General features: G+C 45.1%; 1 protein-coding gene across 8 annotated transcripts in view; it reads right to left on the reverse strand.

Moving 5' to 3' along the window:
• LOC137626877 (serine beta-lactamase-like protein LACTB, mitochondrial) overlaps positions 1 to 25233 on the reverse strand; it is a 192853-nt gene that overhangs the window by 33394 nt on the left and 134226 nt on the right. For all 8 annotated transcript variants that reach the window (XM_068357871.1, XM_068357906.1, XM_068357864.1 and 5 more), the window contains one exon: positions 22715 to 22905. In XM_068357871.1, coding sequence (XP_068213972.1) covers positions 22715 to 22905 — 191 coding nt within the window. The remainder of the gene's footprint in view (positions 1 to 22714; positions 22906 to 25233) is intronic.

Raw genomic sequence — 25233 nt, forward strand, 5'->3', positions numbered from 1 at the left:
TGGGGCATGTCGGCCAAGAGGAAGTCTTTCCCGGATGAGGGTCCCCAACCGAAACGGAAGACAAAGAGGCCAAGGTTGCCTTCTCGCCCTACTAGACAACAACAACTTCCCATTACCGCGGTGCCTCAGATGGTGGCACAGCCCCAACCCACCTACCAGATGGTTTCCCAGCAGGTGGTGACTCAGTCACCAGCCTTCACTCCCGCCTATGAGAGGCAGACCACTACCTTTCGCCCTAAAGGTAGGGGGTCAAACAGAGGTTCCTCTAGACGTCCTTCAAGAGGAAGAGGGGGTAGGGGAGGACGCCGTCAAGGAGGCAAGCCCTCCGGAAACCAGAAGCAATGAGATGCTTCCGGTAGGAGGAAGACTCCGACTATTTCGAGATCATTGGACCTTCGATCCCTGGGCTCACAGCCTAATCAAGAACGGACTGGGTTAGAGCTGGAGGACAGCTCCACCATCATTCCCTAAATTCTTCCAATACTCCACCCCCGTTCTGGAAGAATACACCCGAGAGCTCTTGAGCAAATGGTTGATAAGGAGGGCAAAGTCCATCAAATTCCAAGGAAGGCTGTTTTGTGTTCCCAAGGAGTACTCAGACAAACTCAGAGTCATTCTAGATTTGTCACCACTCAACAAGTTCATAGAAAACAACAAGTTCAAGATGCTGACCCTTCAACACATAAGGGCCCTGCTGCCCAAAAGGGCATACACAGTCTCCATAGACATGGCAGATGCCTATTGGCACATTCCGATCAATCGCCAACTCTCCTCCTACCTAGGATTCAGGCTACAAAAAAGAAAGTACGCTTTTAGAGCCATGCCCTTCGGACTAAACATAGCCCCAAGGATCTCACGAAGCTTGCAGAAGCAGTCGTTCAACAACTATGCCTACAAGGCGTTCAGGTAATATACTACCTGGACGATTGGTTGCTTTGGGCAGCATCCAAGACGAAACGCATGCAAGCATCCAAGAATGTGATCCAGTTCCTGGAACATCTGGGATTCAAAATCAACACAAAAAGTCTCGACTATCTCCAGCACAGAAGTTTCAATAGCTAGGTATACATTGGAACTTACAGTCACATTGCCTCTCCATTCCATTAAAGAAGAGGAGAGAGATAGCGGGATCTGTCAAGAGACTACTAAAATCCAACAGGATTTCAAGACGCCAACAGGAGAGAGTGCTGGCCTTCCTCCAGTTTGCATCAGTGACAGACCCAGTGCTAAGAGCACAACTAAAAGATGCATCAGGAGTCTGGAGAAGATACGCCTCAAACGCTCGAAGAGATCTAAGAAGACCAATACCGATCCGACTTCGATCACTTCTCAAGCCATGGTCGGAGGCCAAGAACTTGAAGAGGTCAACACCTATGCAACCGCCTCAACCCTCAGTCATCATCCACACGGATGCATCAAAGGAAGGATGGGGAGGTCACTCTCATCATCGGAAAGTTCAAGGAGCTTGGTCCTCTCTATTCAAGACCTTCCACATTAACATTTTGGAGGCCATGACAGTCTTCCTTACATTGAAGAAATTATCCCCTCGCCCTGCGGTCCACATAAGACTGATTCTGGACAGCAAAATGGTAATGAGATGTCTGAATCGTCAAGGCTCCAGATCACCTCAACTCAACCAAGTAATGTTGGCCATCTTCCGCTTGACGGAAAAGAAGAGATGGCACTTATCAGCAGTTCACCTTCAAGGGTTTCGCAATGTGACGGCGGACGCTCTATCCAGGCTAACCCCGATATAGAGTTAGAATGGTCCCTAGACGCAAGATCATTCTCCTTCATCTTACATCAAGTCCCAGAACTGCAGATCGACCTCTTCGCGACGAGCGACAACAAGAAACTTCCTCGATACGTGGCCCCATACGAGGACCCTCTAGCGGAAACAGTGGACGCCATGTCCTTCGACTGGAACAATTGGAGCAGGATTTATTTGTTCCCTCCATACAACCTGCTAATGAAGATCCTCAACAAGCTGAGATCTTTTCAAGGAACAGCATCACTAGTGGCTCCCAAGGGGCCCCAGAGCAACTGGTTCCCTCTAGTATTGGAATTGCAGCCGAGGCTGATTCCTCTGCCAGACCCAGTTCTGTCTCAACAAGTACAGAAGTCGACTGTCTTCGCTTCATTACAGAAAACCCAAGACCTTCATCTCATGATTTTCTCTCCCTAGCAGTAAGAAAGAGGTTTGGGATCTCGAAAGAGAGTATAGACTTCTTAGAGGAATATAAGTCTATATCTACCAGAAGGCAATATGAGTCCTCTTGGAAGAAATGGGTAGCCTTCGTCAAGGCAAAGAAACCAAAGGAAATCTCAACTGATTTCTGCTTATCTTTCTTTATTCACCTTCATGAACAAAGTTTAGCAGCCAGCACGATAACTACGTGTAAATCTGCCTTGACTAGACCCTTGCTTTACGCTTTCCAAGTAGACTTTTCTCATGAAATTTTTAACAAAATCCCTAAAGCCTGTGCTAGGCTTAGGCCGGCAGCACCTCCAAGGCCCATTTCATGGTCTTTGAATAAGGTACTACATTTGGCTTTAAGTTTGAATAACGAAAATTGCTCTCTGAAAGATTTGACTCAAAAAGTGATTTTCTTGTTTGCTCTAGCCTCAGGGGCTAGAGTTAGTGAGATAATGGCCCTTTCTAGGGAAGAGGGCCATATCCATTTTACTGAAACGGGAGAACTGAATCTCTTTCCCGACCCAACGTTTCTTGCTAAGAACGAGCTACCCACCGAGAGGTGGGGTCCCTGGAGAATCTGCCCTCTGAAGGAAGATGTCTCGCTGTGTCCAGTAGAGTGTCTAAAGGTCTATCTTCGTAGAACTTCAGACTTCAGGGGAGGACAGCTCTTTAAAGGAGAAACATCGGGCTCAAACTTATCCCTGAAACAACTAAGGGCGAAGATCACCTACTTAATTCGCAGAGCGGATCACCTGCAGCTCGTGATCCTAGGAAAATTGCTTCATCGTTAAACTTTTTCCAGCTCATGGATTTCAAGAGCCTTCGCTCGTTTACTGGATGGAAGTCATCCAGAGTGTTTTTTAAACACTATGCGAATCAAGTGCAAGAATTAAAGAAATACTCGGTGGTAGCAGGTAGTGTACTAAAACCTGTCGCTTAGTGCTGCGAGGAACAGTGAAATTATTTAGGACTATAATTCTAGAGGGTGTACATGTTGGCACATTATGGTGCAACATGGTAAGTGAGATGTCATCAAAGTGACATTATGGACTGTTCCAGTGTATATAGGTGAAGAAACATAGACTTAACACTAGTGCCATGTGTTTTTACACAAGTGTAAATAAACAGACTTCTCAGAAAGACATTAGAAAATTATTTTAAAATTTTCAAATGAGTGGCATAAAAATTTTTTTCAGGTAAAAAAAGTATTTCTGATTTGATTTTGTTTGATCTATGTTTGTAAATTCTATTTCACTTGCATTTTTTACATTAGTATGAAATGTATGCTGAATTTCAGTTTATTGTTTGACAATAAATGTCTACTGTAATGGTTTTGTGCGTCTTATTTCGCCCTAAACATATATAAACTTATATATAAATAAAGTTATGTCTGACCATTACTTTTACTCCTTACTATTCTGCATAATTACATTGAACAAATATAGTAAATTTAATCCTAAACATAAACAAACCTTTTCTGGCCAGGCTTACCTTGTTCTGATACAGATAGAAACGTGTCTGTTGTGGTATACAGCTAAGCTGATATACCTTAGATGCTATGGTGGCTTACATGTACCCTTGTAGGGTTTATAAAACGGACAAAATCTATTTTTGGGTGAGATAGCCATGTCGTCCTGATGGAAGTTCCTTTAGGGTAGCTTCCTAGGGTATATTTGACTACGGTGATATTCCCAGAGAATTTACCTTAAGGTATCCAGAATTCTAACTCCTGGAGCGAATATCCCTAAATAAACTTAACATGGGATATCGCGTAATATCAGAGGACGTATTCTTGACACGCCACATAGCTATCTTCACCCCGAACAGAATTAACACTTCGAGGGGTCAAAGTGGCAATAAAACGAAAAACGAGAATGAAAGGAGAGCCGTTAATAAGGTACCTCTCCTATCCCGCTTCGAGTGTATACACAATGCCGCCGACGGCGCCATCTTCATTCCTTGTAGCGATACATGAGGTGCTACAGATACTGCATTATAGGGAGGGGTCCTATAGCCCTTTTTATAAAAAGGAAGGGCGGGTCCATCAGGACGACATGGCTATCTCACCCAAAAATAGATTTTTCCCTTCGCTCAAAATCCATTTTTTGGGCTCAGGCCATGTCGTTCTGATGGAAGTATACCAGAGCATTACTGTATCTGTGGATTCTCAAATCGTGCCGTACTCTCAAGAAAGTATTTCCTGGTCAGCATAGACCTAGAGACCTATGATGTAACCATCATACATCATTTCATCTAAGCATAAACCATGTTAGTGCTTCCTGCCCCCTACAGGGAAGAGTCATACTACTGTAAACTGGAAAAAGTCTCGAGGAGTACATATACCTATAGATGACTAACAGACAAGCCAGTATAGTGGTCTCACCCTATATATTATAAAGCAAAGTTTGTATAAGAACCACCAATGTCAGTATGAAATACCGACAAGTCCCCCGGTGTGTCCGTTCTTATCACTGGATTGGACAAAGGTTTATATCCGTGTAGGAATAAATTTTGCATATCCACCACCATCCCTATAGGGTATGAAGTCTTTCTTTCTTGAGGAAAGCATAAACCAATGAATGTTTGCTTGTAGCAAGGAACAATCTTTTAGGACTATTCATGTTAAAATTATCCATAGTTTTAAAAGTAATGCTAATACATTTTCTAGTAAAATAACATAGGCGAATAAGACGCAAGGTTCACAAAGAACTAGTTTATTGACAATCAATAAAAATATAAAGGTTAATCGACAATTATAAAATTATAAGATGTGGATGAACAAATAAATAAGCATAAAGATCACAGTAAAACAGAAAATATTGTTTCATCTGAAAAGGAAACATATATGCGCCACTTTTAATATCGAAATATTAATATTATTATAGTCTGTCTTACTACTCCATCACGCTAGCGTCAGAAACGCTTGGCACACGTGTTTGCACTTATGCTTGGTTCACCTTTGTTTATGGAACAGTTGATAAGGACACCTTAGTGGCCTAACGGTTAGTCTGTAGAAACAGTCCGTGACTGCACACCCACCCTTGAATTAATCGTCCCAATTAATTTCACTGTTCCTTGCAGAATTGAACAGCAGGTTTAACGACACTACCTACTGCTACCACAGACCTCTTCAGTTGCTCCACTTGCTTCGCATAGTGTCTAAAGAATACTCTGGATGACTTCCAGCCAGTGTATGAGCGAAGGTGTTCGAAATCCATATTATTAAAGAAATTTATGGAAGAGGCAACTTTTCTCGGATCATGACCTGCGGGTGTACTATCTAGATCCGCTCAGCGAATAAAATAGGTGATTTTTGCCCTTAGTTGCTTCAGAGATAAATTTGAGCCTGATGTTTCTCCCCTAAATAGCTGTCCTCCTCTAAAGTCTAAAGTTCTACGAAGATAGACCTTTAGGCACTCCACTGGACATAGAGATGCATCTTCTTTCAGAGGGCAGATTCTCCAGGGACCCCACCTATTGGTGGGTAGCTCGTTCTTGGCAAGAAACGTTGGGTTCGGAAAAAGGTTCAGTTCTCCCCCCATCTCCCTCTCTCTAGAGGGCTACTATTTCACTAACTCTAGCCCCCAAAGCGAGTGCAAACAGAAATATAACTTTTTAGGTCAAATCCTTTAAAGCACACTCCTCATTATTCCTCATTGAAGCAAAATGAAGAACCTTATCCAAAGACCATGAAATGGGTTTCGGAGGTGCTGATGGTCTGAGCCTAGCACAGGCCTTCGGAATTTTGTTAAAAATGTCATTAGAGAGGTCGACCTGGAAGGCATATAGAATAGGTCTTGTCAAGACGGACTTACATGTTGATATTGTGTTGGCTGCTAAACCTTGACCATGGAGATGGATGAAGAATGATAAGCAGAAGTCTGTCGAGATCTTTTGTGGATTCTTCGCCTTGACAAAGGGCACCCACTTCCTCCATGATGACTCATATTGTCTTCTGGTAGATTTGGACTTATATTCCTCTAAAAAGTCTATACTGTCTCTTGATATCCCGAATCTTTTTCTCACCGCTAGGGAGAGAAAATCATGAGCTGCAGGTTCCAGGTTTTCTGTGATGAAGCGAAGACAGTCGACTTCTGAACTCGCCGAGTCAAAACTGCATCCAGTAGCGGTAGAAACTTCAGCTGTAGTTCTAATGCCAGAGGGAACCAAACGCTGTTCGGCCACTTGTGAGCCACTATTGCCGCTTTCCTCTTGCAAGATCTCAGTTTGTCGAGGACCCTCAATAGAAGATTGTGCGGAGGGAACAGGTAAATCCTGGACCATCTGTTCCAGTCGAGGGACATAGCGTCCACTGCTTCCGCTAAAGGATCCTCGTACGGGGACACGTAAAGATGTAACTTCTTGTTGTAGTTTGTCGCAAAGAGGTCTATCTGCAGTTCCGGGACTTCACTCGAGATGAAAGAGAATGATCCTGCGTCCAGGGACCATTCTGACTCTATCAGCGTGAGCCTGGATAGACCGTCCGCCGTCACATTGCGGGCCCCTTGAAGGTGAACTGCTGACAAGTGCCATCTCTTCTTTTCCGCTAGCCGGAAGATGGCCAACATCACTTGGTTGATTTGAGGTGACCTCGATCCTTGTCGATTCAGGCATCTCACTATCACCTCGCTGTCTAGTACCAATCTTATGTGGATTGAGTGGCGAGGAGAAACTTTCTTCAATGTAAGAAGTACTGCCATGGTTTCCGGAAAGTTTATATGAAACTTCTTGAATAGGTTGGACCAAGTTCCTTGGACTTTCTTCTGGTGAGAATGACCTCCCCATCCTTCCTTCGAAGCGTCTTTTTGAATAGTCATTGAGGGGGGAGGTGACTGAAGAAGTACCGATTTCTTCAGTTGCTTGGCTTTGGAACACGGCTTGAGAAGCGTTCGTAGACGAGTCGGTATTGGTCTTATCAGATCTCTTCACGCGTTTGATGCATATTTTCTCCAAACTCCGGTTGCATCCTTTAGCTGTGCTCTTAGCACAGGGTCTGTTACTGAGGCAAACTGAAGAGAGCCCAGGTTCATTTTAATAAACATATGTTGAGCATTACGTTTCATCCTTTGGATATTGAATGATAGTAAAAGAAAATCTTGAAAGATTGTTCCTTCGTGTAGACAAACACTCCTTGATTTTGGCCAGTCCTTATATAGGACAGGCTAGTATACTCTGAATGTGATGATAACTGATACATAATATTTGTTCCTAAGTGGATACAAACCTTTTGTCGGTACATAAGTAAAATTCTGTATACCGGGGAGGTGTCAGCATTGCATACGCACATTGGTGAATTTTCAATACAATCTTTGCTTTAGAAGGTATAGGTTGAGACCAATATACCGGTTCATTTGCTGGGATATCCATAGGTAATATGTATTCCTCGAGATTTTTCCAGAGTCTAGTATGACTCTCCCTGTAGGGGGCAGGAAGCACTAACATGGTTCATGATTAGAAGGAATGATGTATGACAGTAACATCATAGGTCTTTAGGTCTAAGTCGACCAAGGAAATTCTGTCTTGAGGACAAGGCACAAAATAAAAAATCCACAGATACATTAATGCTCTGGTATACTTCCATCAAGACGACATGGCCTGAGCCCCGCGAAAAATCTATTTTTGGGTGAGATAGCCATGTCGTCCTGATGGACCCGCCCTTCCTTTTTCTAAAAAGGGCTAAAGGACCCCTCCCAATAGTACTGTATCTGTAGCACCTCGCTTATCGCTACAAGGAATAACATGGCGCCGTTGATGACGTCATATATAGACTCGAAACGGGGAGGAGAGGTACCTTAATAACGGCTCCCCTTCGTTTTTCTTGCCACTCTCCATCTCAAAGCGTTAACGCTATTCGGGGTGAAGATAGCTATGTGGCGTGTCAAGAATACGTCCTCTGATATTGTGCGATATCCCTATAAGAGTAAATTAGGGAGATTCGCTCCAGGAGTTAGAATTCTGGGTACCTAAGGTAAAAATTCTCTGGGAATATCACTGTAGTTAAATATGCACTAGGAAGCTACTTTTAAGGAACTTCCATCAGGACGACATGGCTATCTCACCCAAAATTAGATTTTCTGGGCTCCAACCTGTGCCGCCCAGTGAAATACTCCTTTAGCATCATTTCTAAGGTATATAACTGCTAAATAATACCAGAGAAAAAATTGCATAGGAATGCTATGTGTGAACCCAGCTCGCTCACCTGAAAGGTGTCGGTATAATGTAACAAGGGTGTGAAAATCACATGCAGAGGTCTCGTACTAATTAGATATCTCCTCGTCAACATCCCCCAAACCAAGAGGAGCCGTCCCAAGTCCACCACAGACCGTCGCTACCAACAACCCCACCCACGCCAATGACGTCACTCCTCATTTAGCATCGCTCTCGCTTTGTTGCTGTGATTTTTTCGCTTGTGCTTTTTGGATTTTTACACCCTCTCTGCTCATGATGTCGGACTCTCAAGCTTCCTCATCAAAGTTAAGTACCAGACTTATGTTTTCTGAGCTTTCGAAGGTAGCATTAATCTTACTTTTAGTGTTATTCATGATTATTTGTTTCGCTATTGTTGTCGGCCCTGCGACGCGGCGGCCATTTTAGTTCTTGCTACCTCCTAGCTCGTTCTTAACGATTTACATTTGGTCCTCCACACTATTTGTTATTCGTTTTGAACCTTGCGCTCTTACCGATGCTTGAACAGTTATTTTACTATTATAGTTATCACCATGGTTATCCCATGCTGTGTTAGGTTATGGCGGCGCCCCTCTCGGTCAGTACCGTGAAGACGCCTTGTGCTGATATTTTTAGATTAGTTCTCTTCCCACCATTCCTTGGAATCGTTCTTATTTAAGAGTTTAGTCATTTTATGGGGGACTCTCGATCGGCAGTGTTTAACGTTTAGTTTACCATTCGGTTTGTTTCCATTCGGTGTTATGTTGGCACCCCTGTCCAGCCCTGGTACTCCCCATACTGGCGGGCGTGCCCTTGCATTGTTTTGTTTTTCCCTGCCTTTCTTGCGTCCCTCTCTCTCATATTCATTGTATCAGCTTATCTTGCATGCTTTAACCTAGTTATTTTTATTCCGTGTTGTGATCATTCGTTATGTTAGTGTCTCGAGATCCTGTCCGGACAGGTTGGTACTCCTGTCCTCGCTCGGCCTCTCGCGATCGCCTCGTATCCATCTGCGGCTCTTTGGCTCCTCCCACTCCCTGATCTCGAGTATGCCTCCCCATATTCCTCTTCCCCTCTGGGGCTCCTCCCACTACCTGAGCCTGAGTATGCCACCGCATACACCCCATCCCCCCTGGGGATACCTGCCGTCTCTTAGAGAAATGAAGTCAGCTGTTCGGGTTCTCGGCCGATCCCTCTCGTCCGTACGCTCCGACCCCGCCCCCATCCCTCCCCGGGATACCATTTGACTCCTTGCCTTATCAGAGCCTAGATCTGTTACACTTGCGAGTTATTCACTTCCTTCCGCCACAGCCGGATTCCCGCCCTCTTCGATTGGCCATCAGGAGATCGAGAGTTTTGGTTGTCCCTTTGGTTGTGAGCTCTCTGTTCATTCCCCATGTGGGATATTACATGGTTTTATTGAGTGTTTATTAACTTAAGGTTCCTTAAGTAGGGAGTCCCCCCCCCCCCCCCCGACCCCGGTAGGTCCGGTGCCTGTCTCCCTCACTCAGTTGTCTCTCCGGAGCCAACGGAAACATGTTATGTTAACCTTATATCTCTACGTGTTCACTCTCTGATGCCTAAGGGATATTATCTCCCTTACCCTTACCCGGAATGATTTCACCATACACGGAATTCCCTTATTGTTATTATTAAGTTAATCATTAACTATACGGTTAATCTCAATTATTGTAAGTTAACTTAATTTGTATGCCTTTTCTCCCGACCCTGCCGGGAGAACCTCATATAGTATCCTAATGCTAAAGTTTCTTATCGTTTCCTTTAGTCCCGGCACACTCGGGATCCCCGTAGGATACTGAATTATCTGTGATACTTATGTATCCTTTATATTACAGGTTGTTCGCTGTATGATGACAGCCTGTGCGGCCGTTCTACAGCAAGCATGCGGACATGATGTGTGTAGGTCACACGCCCACTGTTCGGTCCACGTCGGCGATTTAACTGTCTGGCATCCCGACAACTGTGTGGTCTGCTACGACCTTGTCTCCATCCTCACTTCGGACTCAGTAAGTGTTCCTACCGTTATTTTACGTTATAGTTTTACTTAGACTAATTTCGGGGTTTACCTGCTATCCGTTTATATTCTAATTTAAAATTAGTCATAGGAGACTCCGACGACGCATGCGTTCGGTTTATTCACCTTCTCGGTGTTCTCTACCTCTCCTTCCTTAGTAATGGTACCTTCTCTTTCAGAGTTCACAGTCTTCAAAGTCTACAGCCTTGGCGACTCTCAAGGTATGGGTCGGCGGGTTCGCCCGCAATGTCAAGGCCCGGCACCCCTATTTTCTCTCCGAGGAGATGTGCAACCTCCTTTATCCAAAGGCCAAACATTCAGCGGCTGTTCCTAAGGAGGTGGCGGATCCTATCATCGCCGGGATCACTGAGCAACTCCTCTCTGAAGACCCCGGTGTTCCGGGAGAATCCATCACCAGTGACGTGGCTGCTATGAACTTGGACGTCGAACCCATGGCCTTGGATGAGCCAGACCCAGGTAGGACTGTAAGTGAGGCAAGTGTGTCCCGGTCTAAGATTCCTGTCCTTAGTCCGGCCTTTTCTACATCTTCTACTTATTCTTTTCCGGGGTTCTCTGGACGACACCCCACTGATGTCAGCAACCCTCCTGTGTTGCCGAAGATTAAGTCGTCACGCAAACCCCTAACTAAGACCCGCAGGTCTTCCAATGCGACGAAACCAGCCAGAACCCCTAGAACTTCGTCCTCGCGAGTTTCGTCTTTCAAGGTCCCTGTGGACCCAGTCACACATGCTCCTCCCACCCCGGAGTCGAGAGTGACACCCGGCTTGCAACCTACGCAGCTGGCGGTAAGCGCCCCGGCGCCTTCTTTTGATGTGTCGGCCTTTTCCAACACCTTGGAACGCCTGGGTACCTTAGTTAATACCCTCGTCTCGAAAGTTCAAAACCAAGAGTCTCTCGTCGAGGGTCTCATGCGCTCAGGTCTGCCCCAACAGCAGCAGTACACTATTCCGGATGCCTCGAAACTCCCGGAGTTTGTCAAAAACAACCCGTGGAAGTTGGCAATTCATGCACCCTTTAAGGATGGGATGTTGACCATCGAGGGTTTTGGCATCTGGCCGGTGGAAGATTTTGAGTTCTACCCGCCGGGTTTGCAGTTTCCTTTCCCTGGCTTCGCTCGCCTCACTGAGGAGGCTCTGGTCCGCCTGGACAAAGTTCCTAGGGAGACCGTAATTTACCCGAAAGAACAGGCCCAATCCACTTGGGTTCGGACCCTAAATGAGCTGGAGTGCGTCAACACGATACTCACTCCTTTTAAGAGTTCTTACACCATGTTTGTAGCAGACGAGCGCACCCCTACGCCGTGTGTCACTAAAATCATGGACCTTGCCATGCAGGCCGTGAACGAAGACAAGCCATTACCGCAGCTGCGGGAAACAGACTTGACTTCCCTTGTTTTCCCGGGGGACCATGAGTGCTGGACTGGTGCCCCGGCGACATTCACTGTGGGTAAGCTGAGCCCTGATTGCGCCTCCAATCAATTTATTGAGAGACTCCCTAAGCTCCCGGAGTCCCTGATTCGCCTCAAGTATGAGGCTCGTATGCGCCTGAGTTGCTCGATTAACTCGGCAACTATGGCGGAATCGACATCCTTCATATATGAAGAGGAACCCCTCTTCAAAGTGCTAACAAAGTCGTTGCTCCACACCTTGTTGTCGGATGCTTACGACTTCCTGGCAGCTAGGCGCCGCTGCCGCAAACATGTATTAGCGGAAGCCACCATCAGGCATGAGCCTAACAGGCTCATTAAGGCCCCAATCTGGGGTACAGACCTATTCCCAGAAGATCTGGTGAATAGTGTCCTCAGCGAAGCGGCCAGAGTTAATCAGAGCCTCAAGGTTCGTTGGGGTCTAGTCCCTAAACGCAAATTTGAACCTGTCGCTCCCCAATCTCGCGGCAGGAAGACACTGAGGCCTTTCCCCTCTTACCGAACCTGTCAGCCCCAGCAGATGGTTCAACTGGTCCCTTTAGCTCAGGGAAACCTCCCTTTCACCTCAAAGGGCCATCATCAACAACAATACGTGTTGGTCCCTCAGGCTCAGCTAGCCTCCGCTACCTATGCTTCCCCGGTCTACAACCCCACCTTTGAGACTCAGGGGGCCTTTCATGGATACCAGCGTACTAGAGGCTCTGGCGCAAGGGGCACCTTTCGTGCCAGAGGTGGAAGGATCGCCCCTCGAGGCCGAGGTCTCCGCGGAGGACGAGGAGGTAAACCCTCCACGAATTATTGAGACATCACAGGTAGGGGGAAGACTACATCTTCTGGAAGAACTGGACTTTCAGCAGTTGGGCACTCAGTATAATTTCCAAAGGTCTGGGGTGGAGTTGGATAGAAGGGCCCCCTCCCCCAACCAGTTTTTACCAACACCCAACAAAAGAGTTAGCCTCGTTCCCGGACGATCTGCTTCAAAAGAACGCAATCTCAAAGGCACGTCACTTGAAATTTAAAGGTCGCTCATTCAACGTGCCAAAGAAAGACTCAGACAAAAGAAGAGTAATCCTGGACCTATCCCATCTAAACTCTTACATTCAATGCGACAAGTTTCACATGCTAACCGTCTCTCAGGTACGGACCTTACTTCCCCGTGGGGCCGTCACCACCTCCATCGATCTTACCAATGCCTACTATCATGTTCCGATAGCAAGGCATTTTCGTCCGTACCTAGGCTTCAAGCTAGGCAAACAAGCATACACCTTCAAAGTAATGCCATTCGGACTAAATATAGCACCCAGAATATTCACCAAGCTGGCAGAGACGGTAATACAAGAATTAAGAACCCAGGGAATTCAGGTAGTAGCGTACCTAGACGACTGGCTCGTTTGGTCGAACGTCGAGAATTGCCTGACGGCAACAAACAAGGTCATATCATTCCTTCAACACTTGGGGTTCCGGATCAACTTCGCGAAATCTCGCCTAGTCCCGAAGTCGACTTTCCAATGGCTAGGGTTACAATGGGACCTAAACTCCCACACCCTATGCCTTCCATCGGCCAAAAGAAGAGAAATAGCAAAAAACACAAAGCGTTTCCTCAAGGACAAATTGACGTCCAGAAGAAACCAAGAAAGGATTCTGGGTGCCCTCCAGTTTGCCTCAGTGACAGACATATTACTGAAGGCCAGGTTGAAAGACATAAATCGGATTTGGCGTTCCAGGGCGAACAAGAAGTATCGAGACAAAAGAGCTCGTCTCCCTCCAATCCTAAAGAAAAGGCTCCAACCATGGACATTGGTAAAGAACCGGACAAAATCCGTCCCCTTGCAATATCCACCTCCAAAGCTGGTCATTCACACGGATGCCTCCCTGACAGGCTGGGGGAGATACTCCCAGTTCAAGAAGACCCAAGGTCTTTGGTCACCAATGTTCCGCCAGCTTCACATAAACGTTTTAGAAGCCATGGCAGTGTTCCTCACTCTGAAACGCTTGACCCCAGCCAGAAACCAACACATCAGATTGGTTCTAGACAGCGAAGTCGTAGTTCGCTGCTTAAACAGAGGAGGCTCAAAATCGGGACACATAAATCATGTAATGTTAGCCATTTTCTCCTTGGCAACATCCAACAAGTTGCATCTGTCAGCAGTCCATCTGGCGGGAGTAAGCAATGTAGTGGTGGACGCTCTGTCCAGAACAACCCCGCTAGAGTCGGAATGGTCCCTGGACCTCAAGTCATTCAAGTGGATTCTATCCCAGGTCCCGGGCCTTCAGGTGGACCTGTTTGCGACAGAGTCCAACCACAAACTAGAGTGCTACGTAGCCCCCAAACTGGACCCCCTAGCCTACGCCACAAACGCAATGTCACTGGATTGGAACATTTGGGAAAAGATTTATCTATTCCCTCCAATCAACCTGTTGATGAAAGTATTGGACAAGCTCAGAACTTTCAAGGGACAAGTGGCTCTAGTAGCCCCCAACTGGCCCAAGAGCAATTGGTTCCCCCTTCTGGTGGAACTGGGCCTCCGCCCCCGGCCGATCCCCAATCCAATACTAACACAGACAGTACAAACTTGCACTGTGTTCGCTTCCTCAAACGCTCGGAGTGCCCTAACTTTATGGACTTTATGAAATTCGCGGCCCAAAGAGGCGCAGATATTGACCCTCAAAATACTTTATTTTTGGAATCAGATAAGAGGGAGTCCACCCTTCGACAATATGACTCGGCTGTCAAGAAACTCGCCAAGTTCTTAAAGGACTCAAAGGTTGAGAGAATGACTGTGAACCTAACAGTAACCTTTTTTAGGACTCTATTTGAATCGGGCCTAGCAGCTAGCACTATTACTACCATTAAATCGGCCTTGAAAAAGATTTTTCAGATTGGATTCAATATTGACCTTACGGATTCATACCTCTCTTCCATTCCTAAAGCTTGTGCCAGATTTAAACCATCAACTCGTCCTACCGCAGTTTCCTGGTTTTTGAATGATTTTCTCAAATTAGCTTCTGACACTCCTAATGAATCATGTGCCTATATCCCATAATTACGGAAAACTCTATTCCTAATGAGCTTAGCCTCTGGCGCTAGAATTTCGGAGCTTTCAGCCTTGTCTAGAAATCCAGGCCATTTTGATTTTCTCTCGTTAGGAGAAGTTCTACTCTCCCCTGACAAAACATTCCTGGCAAAGAATGAGGACCCCCAAAATAGATGGTCCCCCTGAAAGATTGTTCCCCTTCCACGAGATACATCCTTATGTCCAGTTACGACTTTGAAAGCCTACCTAAATAGAACTTCCACTAAGTCCTCGGGGCCCTTATTTATTAGAGAGAACGAAGGAACCATCACCCTTAAAGGGATTAGACAACAGATTCTGTATTTCATTAAACAGGCTAACCCAGAATCATTCCCTCATGTCCATGATATTCGAGCTGTAGCTACTTCTATTAATTATTTCCATCACATGAAATTTGATGACCTCACGAAATATACAGGCTGGAAGTCCCCAACAGTTTTCAAACGCCACTATTTGAAACCTTTGGAAGCCCTAAAATTTGCTACAGTGGCAGCAGGAAATGTGGTTCCTCCTGATCATCATGAATCTTAATCACTAGGTCTTGCTTTTCCCCCCTCCCCTTTTTTCTCTTCCCCTTACCTGCCTCACTTATTGTCCCTACAGTGGTTTGGTTCATCTTTAGGATTGCACCCTTCAGTTGCATCCTTATGTACAGTCCTCAACATTTATATTTTTTGCCCATGTTCACTTATATTAATTCGAGATTGTTATATTTCATCCTTACAGTAATCCATTTGTCCTGGTATTCTCTTAGTTGAGACCTTATTTTGATGCTTATGTTTTTTCCTATATAACCTAGGATTTTACATTCAGTTTGCATCCCATGTTTTATACTTATATTGCATTTTGTTGTTACGTAAGGAGTTCTCATTTATCTCGAATACTTTGTATTTACATTTAACGTGTATCAAATCATGTTTTTGGTATGTTTGACTTTAATTTTTCTTTTTCACTTAATATTTTGGTTCCAAGTTTGGGACCATTTCTCTGGTACTATTTCACTGGGCGGCACAGGTCGGAGCCCAGAAAAGGGATTTTGACGAAGGAAAAATCTATTTCTGGGCGAGAGACCTGTGCCGCCCAGTGAACCCACCCTCTGCTCGCCCTCCCTGTTGGACCCAAACTTGGGTGGTATGAGGAGTGACGTCATTGGCGTGGGTGGGCTTGTTGGTAGCGACGGTCTGTGGTGGTCTTGGGATGGCTCCTCTTGGTTTGGGGGATGTTGACGAGGAGATATCTAATTGGTACGAGACCTCTGCATGTGATTTTCACGCCCTTGTTACATTATACCGACACCTTTCAGGTGAGCGAGCTGGGTTCACACCTAGCATTCCTATGCAATTTTTTCTCTGGTATTATTTAGCAGTTATATACCTTAGAAATGATGCTAAAGGAGCATTTCACTGGGCGGCACAGGTCTCTCGCCCAAAAATAAATTTTTCCTTCGTCAAAATCCTTTTTTCGCTTCGCTCAAAATCCGTTTTATATTATAAGAACTTAAATACTTTTGTCTTCAAGTAGAATTACACTTTTCATAAATAACGATACAAAGTAATTGTGATACTATATCGATTGACAGAGAACTGCGTAGCGTAACTTTAACTGCACGCTAGTTTATCTAAACTCTGAAAATAGATCGATGATTATCTACATAAAGAACACTAATCGGAAAAATATATTCTTAAAAATAATACAGTGAACCCTCGTTTATCGCGGTAGATAGGTTCCAGACCCGGCCGCGATAGGTGAAAATCCGCGAAGTAGTGACACCATATTTACCTATTTATTCAACATGTATATTCAGACTTTTAAAACCTTCCCTTGTACGTAGTACTGTTAACAAACTACCCTTTAATGTACAGAACACTTAATGCATGTACTACAGTACCCTAAACTAAAACAGGCACAAATATTAAAGGGGATTTTATATCATGCGTATCCTAAACACGCTAAAAAGCACGATAAAATATGGCAACCAATGTTTTGTTTACTTTTATCTCTGATCATAATGAAGAAACAAACTGGAGGTAGAGCTTTGCTTATTACCCAGACATATTTCCCATACTTTTCCCTTAGAACTACATCACATCTTCCTACTTTAGATATATATATATATATATATATATATATATATATACTGTATATATATATATATATATATATATATATATGTATACACATATACATACCTACATATATACATACATACATATATACATAAATACATGCATACATATATATATATATATATATATATATATATATATATATATATATATATATATATATATATATATATATATATATATATATTACTGTATATATATGGGTTATGGAAAAAATCCGCGATGGTCAAACCGCGAAGTAGCGAGGGTTCACTGTATATTCCTTTTATATAAAACTTAACTATTTTTAGTTTGTAAGAAGAGTTTTACTTCCATTCACTGCATCGAAAAAGAAATGAAAATGCAAGTCATACTACGTAGTAATTACATAGATTATGTCATATGATTGGGAGGTCATAGGGTGGCGGAGTGTTTACCTACCGCCATTATGTTTTTAAAAGTAGGTTTGTTATTTTTTCAGTAGGTGGAAAAAACTCCTAATCCTACCCCTTTCAAGTTATGAACATATCGATCATAACCCAACACTACTCTCAGGTAAAATAAATCCAAACTAGCGAAAGCCAATAGTAAATTATACATTACCAAGATGACTGCAATTATACAGGTTACAGCGAGTGAAAAATCCAACGATGTTGCCGCATGAGCCGGCAGGGAAGATATTAGGGAACATGGAATAGTTCCAAGGTACCTCGCTAGGGCGCACAGGTGATACACCTGGCTATCCAATCGGTGACTTGCGCGAGTTTTGAAATGTCTGCCGTGACGTCAGAGACGTAAGCTATATATATAAAACTACCAGGTAAGTCTTATGTTTAAAACTAAAGGTTAATTCTCTGGGAATATCACTGTAGCCAAATATCCCTTAGAAAGCTACCAATAGGAACCTTCCATCAGGACGACATGGCTTGAGCCCAAAAATATATATGTACGCAAAATCTTCACTTGTATAATTTGCCTAACTAGCTAATATTATAGCTTAATACCGGGAAATGTCGCCATACTGACTAAATAAAATGCAATAGTAACGGGCGAATGCAGTCATAAAATGGCTGCCTCCGGTTCGTGGCAACGCTCGACCAAACACACTTAAATTATTGGAATTTATAACTGTGAGAAGGGAGCCTAAAGTTATGCACAGGAAAGAATTAATACTCAACTTTCCAGAAGATGAAGATCGCATGATGATTATTCCGAAAACTTGCAACAAAACACCGGGATAATGTTGGGAGAACACCTAGCTTATAGCGCTACAAGTAAAGGAATGGCGGCCGGTAGTAATACGGATAGGAGGTCCATTGGGTATCTAGAATGGCACCCCCTTCTTTCGCCACTCTTCCCCCTTTACATCAAAGAGTTAAATCTATTCGGGGTGAAGATTGCTATGTGTCGTATGTAAAAAATATGTCCCTTGATATTATGCGATATCCTTAATTGGATACTCACGCCAGAAGTTAGAATCCTGGAGACCTTCGGTTTATTTCTATGGGAGTATCACTGTAGCAAATATCCTTCAGAAAGCTACCTAAAGGAACCCTTCCATCAGGACGACATGGCCCGTGCCCAAAAAGCCATATGGAGGAGGGAGTCTCGATGAGACTTCCTAAACCTCTCAGCAGCAAGTTCCATGTCCTTAGGCTCAAACAGATGGGCCCCCTCTAGGGAGGAATGTCTGAGCCTATTTATCTCGACGCTTGGGACCTGTTGGTGGAACCTCTCAGACACTGCATCTCAATGTTTCAAGATAGTGTTTGCCCACAAGTTCGAAACTTGGTGGGCAAGAAACTCAATCGTGCGAGTGCCTGAGAGTAAAAAGGTCTACATTGCCTTCCTGGTACGCTCCTTGGAAAAATCGTCGGATCGTATCAGGATACCTAAGGTCCCTAACCAGATGTCCAGCCACGAAGTAGCTTGCATCGCATACTTAGTGACCTTTTCCTGGTTAAGGACTTTGGCTGCCGAGAACAAGACCTGCTGGCTGGAGAGTTTCTCAAGAGGGACTCCTCTGGTTAGGTCTTCCAGAGAGTGGTGAAGTGGAAGAGCTGAACTGGGTTCCTCCAGGATCTCAAAGTGCCTCCTTTGCTTCACGCGAGGAGTTGGGAGGAGCTTGTTCGCAGAGCCGGCACGGTTGGAGGAGGCAAACTCGGAGAGCTGTTGGGTGATCTTGTCCCTGGTACTCTTCAACCCTTGAGACCAGGGCAGGGCTGCACTGGTCTCTGAGGGTTTCTGAGTGCCGAAGACGCGGTCTAAGACCGTGTCTTTGCCCTCCCGATGGAGTATCTCTAGGTCGGAAAACCCATTGAGATCCCTCATTAGAGTCAGAACCTGCCAGAATGCATGTTCTGATTCTTGTTGGTCTCCTCCTGACGTTGGACTCGCAGCGAAGTCTCCTTCTATCCCCAAGAGCTCTTCTTGGGGTGAGTCGCAGACATTCCTTGAGTGGCTGGCTGTCTCCATTCTAGCCTTGGTGGAGGACTTTGGCAGAGTCTTGGAGTCTTTGGACTCCTTCCAAGGAAGGAGGTAAGACTCCAATATCGAAGGCCTGAGTGTCATGTCCCTCCTGGTCTCAGTTTGAGGTGAACTCTCCATGTGAAAGGAGGTTTCCTCCAATGGTGGGATGGAATAGTGTCTCTCCTCGCGTGATTCCCTTGGTGTAGGATGGTCTTCATCAGACAGGGATGGAGAGTATCCCTGGGGAGACACTAAAGGGACTAGCCTTGAAGGTCTGCACGGAGTCAGCTTCACCCTCGGGGAAGTGACCGCGTCGGAAACTCCTCTTTTCCTCTTCAAAGGGGTAGAGGAAGCCATGGTTATGTGTCTTGAGTCCAAACCTATAGGTTGCTCTGATGAGTGGTCGGACAGGACGGGCTTGAAGGCCTGTGTTACAGCTCTGACTAAGGTACTGAACCAAGGATGCTGACTGACTGATGCACTGTCAGACAGATCCCCTAAAGGGAAAGGGACCGAAGGTTCCCTACGAGGAGTCTCCGTAATAGGTGGGTCTGCCTTAAAAGGCAGTTTAGGGATCCTGAACCCCTCTGCTTGTGCCTGTTTCCCTTCTCCCGCATGGTGACCTTGCCGGGTGTAGATCCTGCGCCTGTGCCTGTTGGCGTGTGTGCGCGCGCAGGAGAATATTGGCACACGCGGGAGAGTATTGGCACACGTGCGCATGTGAAACTTAGCGCGCGGCCGCGTGGTGGCGTGTGCACATGTCTCTGTGTGTGCGCGCAGGAGAGCACGAATGTCCATGAGAGTGCCGGCGCGCAGGTGAGAGCTGCATTGTACCAGCTGTTTCACCTACGGAGTGTTTGTGCGCAGGAGAATAATGGCGCGCAAGCATTTGTTGACGCGCAGGTGAGTATTGGCGCGCGGGAGGTATTTGGCGCACAGGCTGGTGCACAGGAGAGCACTGGCGCGCAGGAGAGTATGGGCGCAAAGGAGATCGCTGGCGCGCAGGTGAGTGTTGGCGTGCATGAGAGCGCTGGCACGCAGGTGGGCATTGGCATATAGGAGATCGGGGGCTCGTAGGCGCAGGGTGCGCAGAAGATTGCTGATGTGCAGGAGTGCAGGCGCGCTGTAGTGTGCTGGCGCGTAGGCGACCCTGGGCGTGTGAGCGCAGGGTGAGCAGGTGAACGTGGGCGTGTGGGCGCAGGAGAATGTTAGCGCGCAGGAGAGTGCTGACGCACAGGAGCATGATCTTGCTGCCTTCTATGAGGGCGAGCAGGTGAAGGGGCGCGCCGAAGCGCTGTAAAGTGCTGACAAGCTGCTGGTGAGTGCTGAAGTCCCGTAGGTTGGCGAGCTGCAGGGCGATGGCACGCAGCTGTGCACTTTGGTAGAGCTACGATAGGCTTTACCGGTGACAGGAAGGGTGATGGCAGGTTGGCAGGTCTGGAGGATGGATGGTCGATGCGCCCTTTTTAAGAGCGAGCATCCACCGAGGGGGATCGCGAACGATCAGCAGAGAGGTCCAGGACCGAAGTCACAGGACTAGTGGCAGGAGCAGTGACGATCAATGGATGAAGGTCAGATGACTGCAGCGGAGGCTCCTCTGCAGGAGACGGCTGCGACGACAATGAATCAAAGAGGCGCCTCTTCACCGCTGGTGAAGGGAGACCTCTAAGGCGAAGTGGAATGCGTGCTTTTGGACGAATGCGCCCTCTGGGGGCCATTGGATCAGCAAGCTGACCGTGCGCTGCAGCAGTCCTCCGAAGAGGAGAGTCTATAAGTGATCTCCCCTGAGGGGAATAAACACTTGCAGGAGAGACAGACGTTGGACTTAGTTCCCCCCTCGAAGGATGTTCAGGAACGGGGGAAGCTAAGTCGGCAGCAACCGCTGGAGAGTCCAGAGGGGCAGAGGGGTTGGATGATACCGTATGAGACACCAATGACACAATAACGTCGACGAGGGTCAGAGGATCTACCTCTGATGGCGACGATGACTGCTTAACAGAAGCACCCATGCGGATGAACTGTAGCAAAGCTTCCTTGAAGGGCGGACCCGTAAGCCCCAAGGAAGACCAAATCTGTAAGAGAGGGGTTAGTGACAAGGCCTCACCCGGGGGGAAAGGTGGGGCTGCTTCGCTAAGGGAAGCAACATCATCTCTCAAGAACCGGGGTTGGCCGACATTAACTTAGTCTACGCTACTACTCGACGGTCTCTCGTAAGAGGCCGAACGAGTAGGAGCTTCGGATGAGGGTCGGGAGACAGAAGAAGAGGCCTTGGGTTTTTCTTCCTTCCAAGGAATCTTCGAAGGAGAAATATCCCGCTTGGACTTCTTCCTCTGCCATCGCCCAAACCTCTCCCACTGGGAGGAAGACCACTCCCTACCCTCATTACACTTATTTACACTATTACACGTCGACCTCTGCATACAGGACAAAGGGTGTGAGGATCAGTCTCCACCGCCGACATAAACGTCCCACAAGGGTGGCCGGAGAGTCCAGGGCAGGTGCGCATGGTCGCAGAAGTCAACTTCACAAACACACACTAAGAGAAAAAGAAAAAGCAAAAGTCATTAATGGCTGCCAATATTCAGCGAGGATGAAGAGCGGCAACATCCGTTCACCATCCGAGCCAAAAGCAAAAGTGAGCTCAATCACGGGTGCGTGAGGGGGGGGGGGGGGCAGTAGCAAGCTACCCTCCCCTACCCCCGCTAACTAGCGGTATGGGTAGTTAACCCTCGTTAGAAATTAATGGCTCGTCATTCCAGCTACGCCGAAAGTAATACCCCTATTAAATAGCGTGGTTTGCATTCCAGTTACGGAACAAGTACAGTAAATATTGGACCTGCGATGAGGAATCAACCCCTAGATAGAATTATGAGGATTCGTCTTTATAATAATGAAGAGTATGGGCATTTTCAAGAGATAAAAGAAAATCTATGTAAAAGTAATGGGGTTTACTTGAAAAGTTAATTTTGTTTTAAGAATTACATACAGGTACAGTATTAGTTAACATGGAAAGTCTTGATATCCGTCAATTACCCTATTGACCTATTTTGAGTACATGGCAAAAGTCTTGACATCTGTCAATTACCCTATTGACCTATTTTGAGAACATGGCAAAAGTCTTGACATCTGTCTTTTACCCAAAAGACCTATTTTGAGCAACGATAGATAATGATTCTTGAAAATCTGTATTTACTTACTGTGCTCTCAATTAAAATTACTTACCTCCTCTCCATCTACTGTCTTCATAGGAAAATATGGCACATATTTTTGCACTGGAGCATCCAGATCCACTTTGCCTTCTTCCCATAATTTAGCTAATAGTGTCATAGTTAGTGGTTTGCTGATGCTAGCAATCCTCATAACAGTCTTTGGAGAACAAGGAACATAATTTTCAACATCAGCGAAGCCAAAACCTGTCCAATACGTGAAAAACATTAATGTGAATTTTTTTTTTTAGTAATTTGTATTTCTTTCTAGTGATATAAACCTAAGTCCTTCAATTAGAAGTATGTCTTCAAGCTGTGGTAGCCCATTACAAACCTCCCTACTTGGCAATCTGCTAAATACGAGTTTGAGACCTACTCAAGGAAGAACTAAGGTTAAAGAGGTGTCAAAGAAAATCCAAGAAAAGAGACTCCGCTGGTTTGGGTACGTAATGAGGAGAGACCAGGAGTATGTTGGAATAGGTTGTTGGAGATGGATGTTCCAGGTAGGAGGAGGAGAGGGAGACCAAAGAAAAGGTAGATGGAGTGTATAACAGCACATACGGAGGAGAAAGATCTCACTGTGGAGGAGATCGAAGACAGAAGAAATTGGAAACGGGTTTCAAGAAATAGCGACCCTGCATAGTGGGAAAAGCTTTAGAAGAAGAAGAAGAAGAAGAAGAAGAAGAAGAAGAAGAAGAAGAAGAAGAAGAAGAAGAAGAAGAAAAAGAAGAAGGCCTGCTCAAGCTGATAAGTTTCCTGTGAGATACTACTGCTAGAGTGTTATTAGGTCCTTTGACTGGCCAGACATTACTACATTGGATACCTCTCTCTGGTTACAGCTCATTTTTCTTTTGCCTACACATAAACTAAATAGTCTGACCTATTCTTCCCACTTTCTCCCCTGTCTTCATTCACCTCACAACACTGAGATTACCAAAAATTCTTCTTCACTCAAAGGGTTAACTACTGCAAGCTAATTGTTCAGAGACTACTTTCTTCTTGGGAAGGGTAGACGAGACACTCTAGTTATGGTAAGCAGCTCCTCTATGAGAAGGACACTCGAAAATCAAACCTTTGTTTTCTAGCCTTGGGTAGTGACATAGCCTCTGTACCATGGTCTTCCACACTTTCAGGGTAGAGTTCTCTTGCTAGAGGGTACAATCAGGCATGATATTCTATCGTATTTCTCTTTCTCTTAATCTTTTCTTTTAAGTTTTTATCATTCATATATGAAAGATCTAGTTTAATGTTGTTACTGTTCTTGAAATATTCTATTTTAATTGTTCATTACTTCTCTGTCATTTATTTCCTTGCTTCCTTTCCTCGTGTAGCTATTTTTCCCTGTTGGGGCCCTTGGGCTTGTAGCATACTGCTTTTCCAACTTATGTTGTATTTTAGCTGGTAATAATAACAATAATAACAACAACAACAACAACATCAATAATAAACGGATTTAGAAGCAAAGCGAAAAATCTATTTTTGGGTGAGATAGCCATGTCGTCCTGATGGAAGGTTCCTTTAGGCACCTTTCTAAGGGATATTTAGCTACAGTAATACCTCCAGAGAACTGACCATAGGTCTCCAGAATTCTAACTCCTGGCGCGAGTATCCTCAAGAAAATTCTTAAGGATATCGCATAATATCAGGGGACGTATTTCTTGATATGACACATGGCAATCTTCACCCCGAATAGAGTTTTCGCTCTGAGGGGGAAGAGTGGCGAAAATGAAGGGGAGCTGTCATCAAGGTTACCCGGTGGATCCCCTTCCTGTACTACTACAGCGCCACACATGGCAACTCATTCCTTGTTGCAATTAAGCATGGATGGCTACCGATAGAGTAGTTTTGGGTGGGGATTTGTTACATATGTATGCCCCTTTTCTAGAAAAGGAGGGTGGGTCCATCAGGACGACATGGCTATCTCACCCAAAAATAGATTTTTAGCTTTGCTTCAAAATCCGTTTTTTGGGCTCAGCCATGTCGTCCTGAGAATTACATGAAAGTACCATATCTGTGGGTTTGTATAAGTGCCTTAGCCTTGATTCAGCTTATATATGGTCACCCAGACCACATAAATATATGACGCTACCGTTATTCGTCATATACGCTAAGCTTGGAACGAGCTTAGGGCTTCCTACCCCCTGCAGGGAAACTGTCAACTCTGACTATAGAAGCGAGAAGGTTTGTATACGTTGGAACAAATGGAATTAACTTACCATAAGTATGTTCACACATATAAGCAGATTCAAGTGTTCTATATTATTTCAGGAAAAAATAATTAAAAAACTCTGGGTAGTTTTATTCAGCTACTTACGGGGCGAATAAGACGCAAATACATTTTTTATATTTATTTGTATCGACAACATAAATGCAACAACGATGTATTAAATTAGAATCATATCCAACATTCTAAAGGTATATATATATATATATATATATATATATATATATATATATATATATATATATATATATATATATATATATATATATATTTCACCTGTAAGGGGGAAATATGTATTAAAACAGGGCAAC

The sequence above is a fragment of the Palaemon carinicauda genome, chromosome 2 (assembly GCF_036898095.1).
Source record: "Palaemon carinicauda isolate YSFRI2023 chromosome 2, ASM3689809v2, whole genome shotgun sequence".
In the NCBI taxonomy this organism is placed as follows: Eukaryota; Metazoa; Arthropoda; class Malacostraca; order Decapoda; family Palaemonidae; genus Palaemon; species Palaemon carinicauda.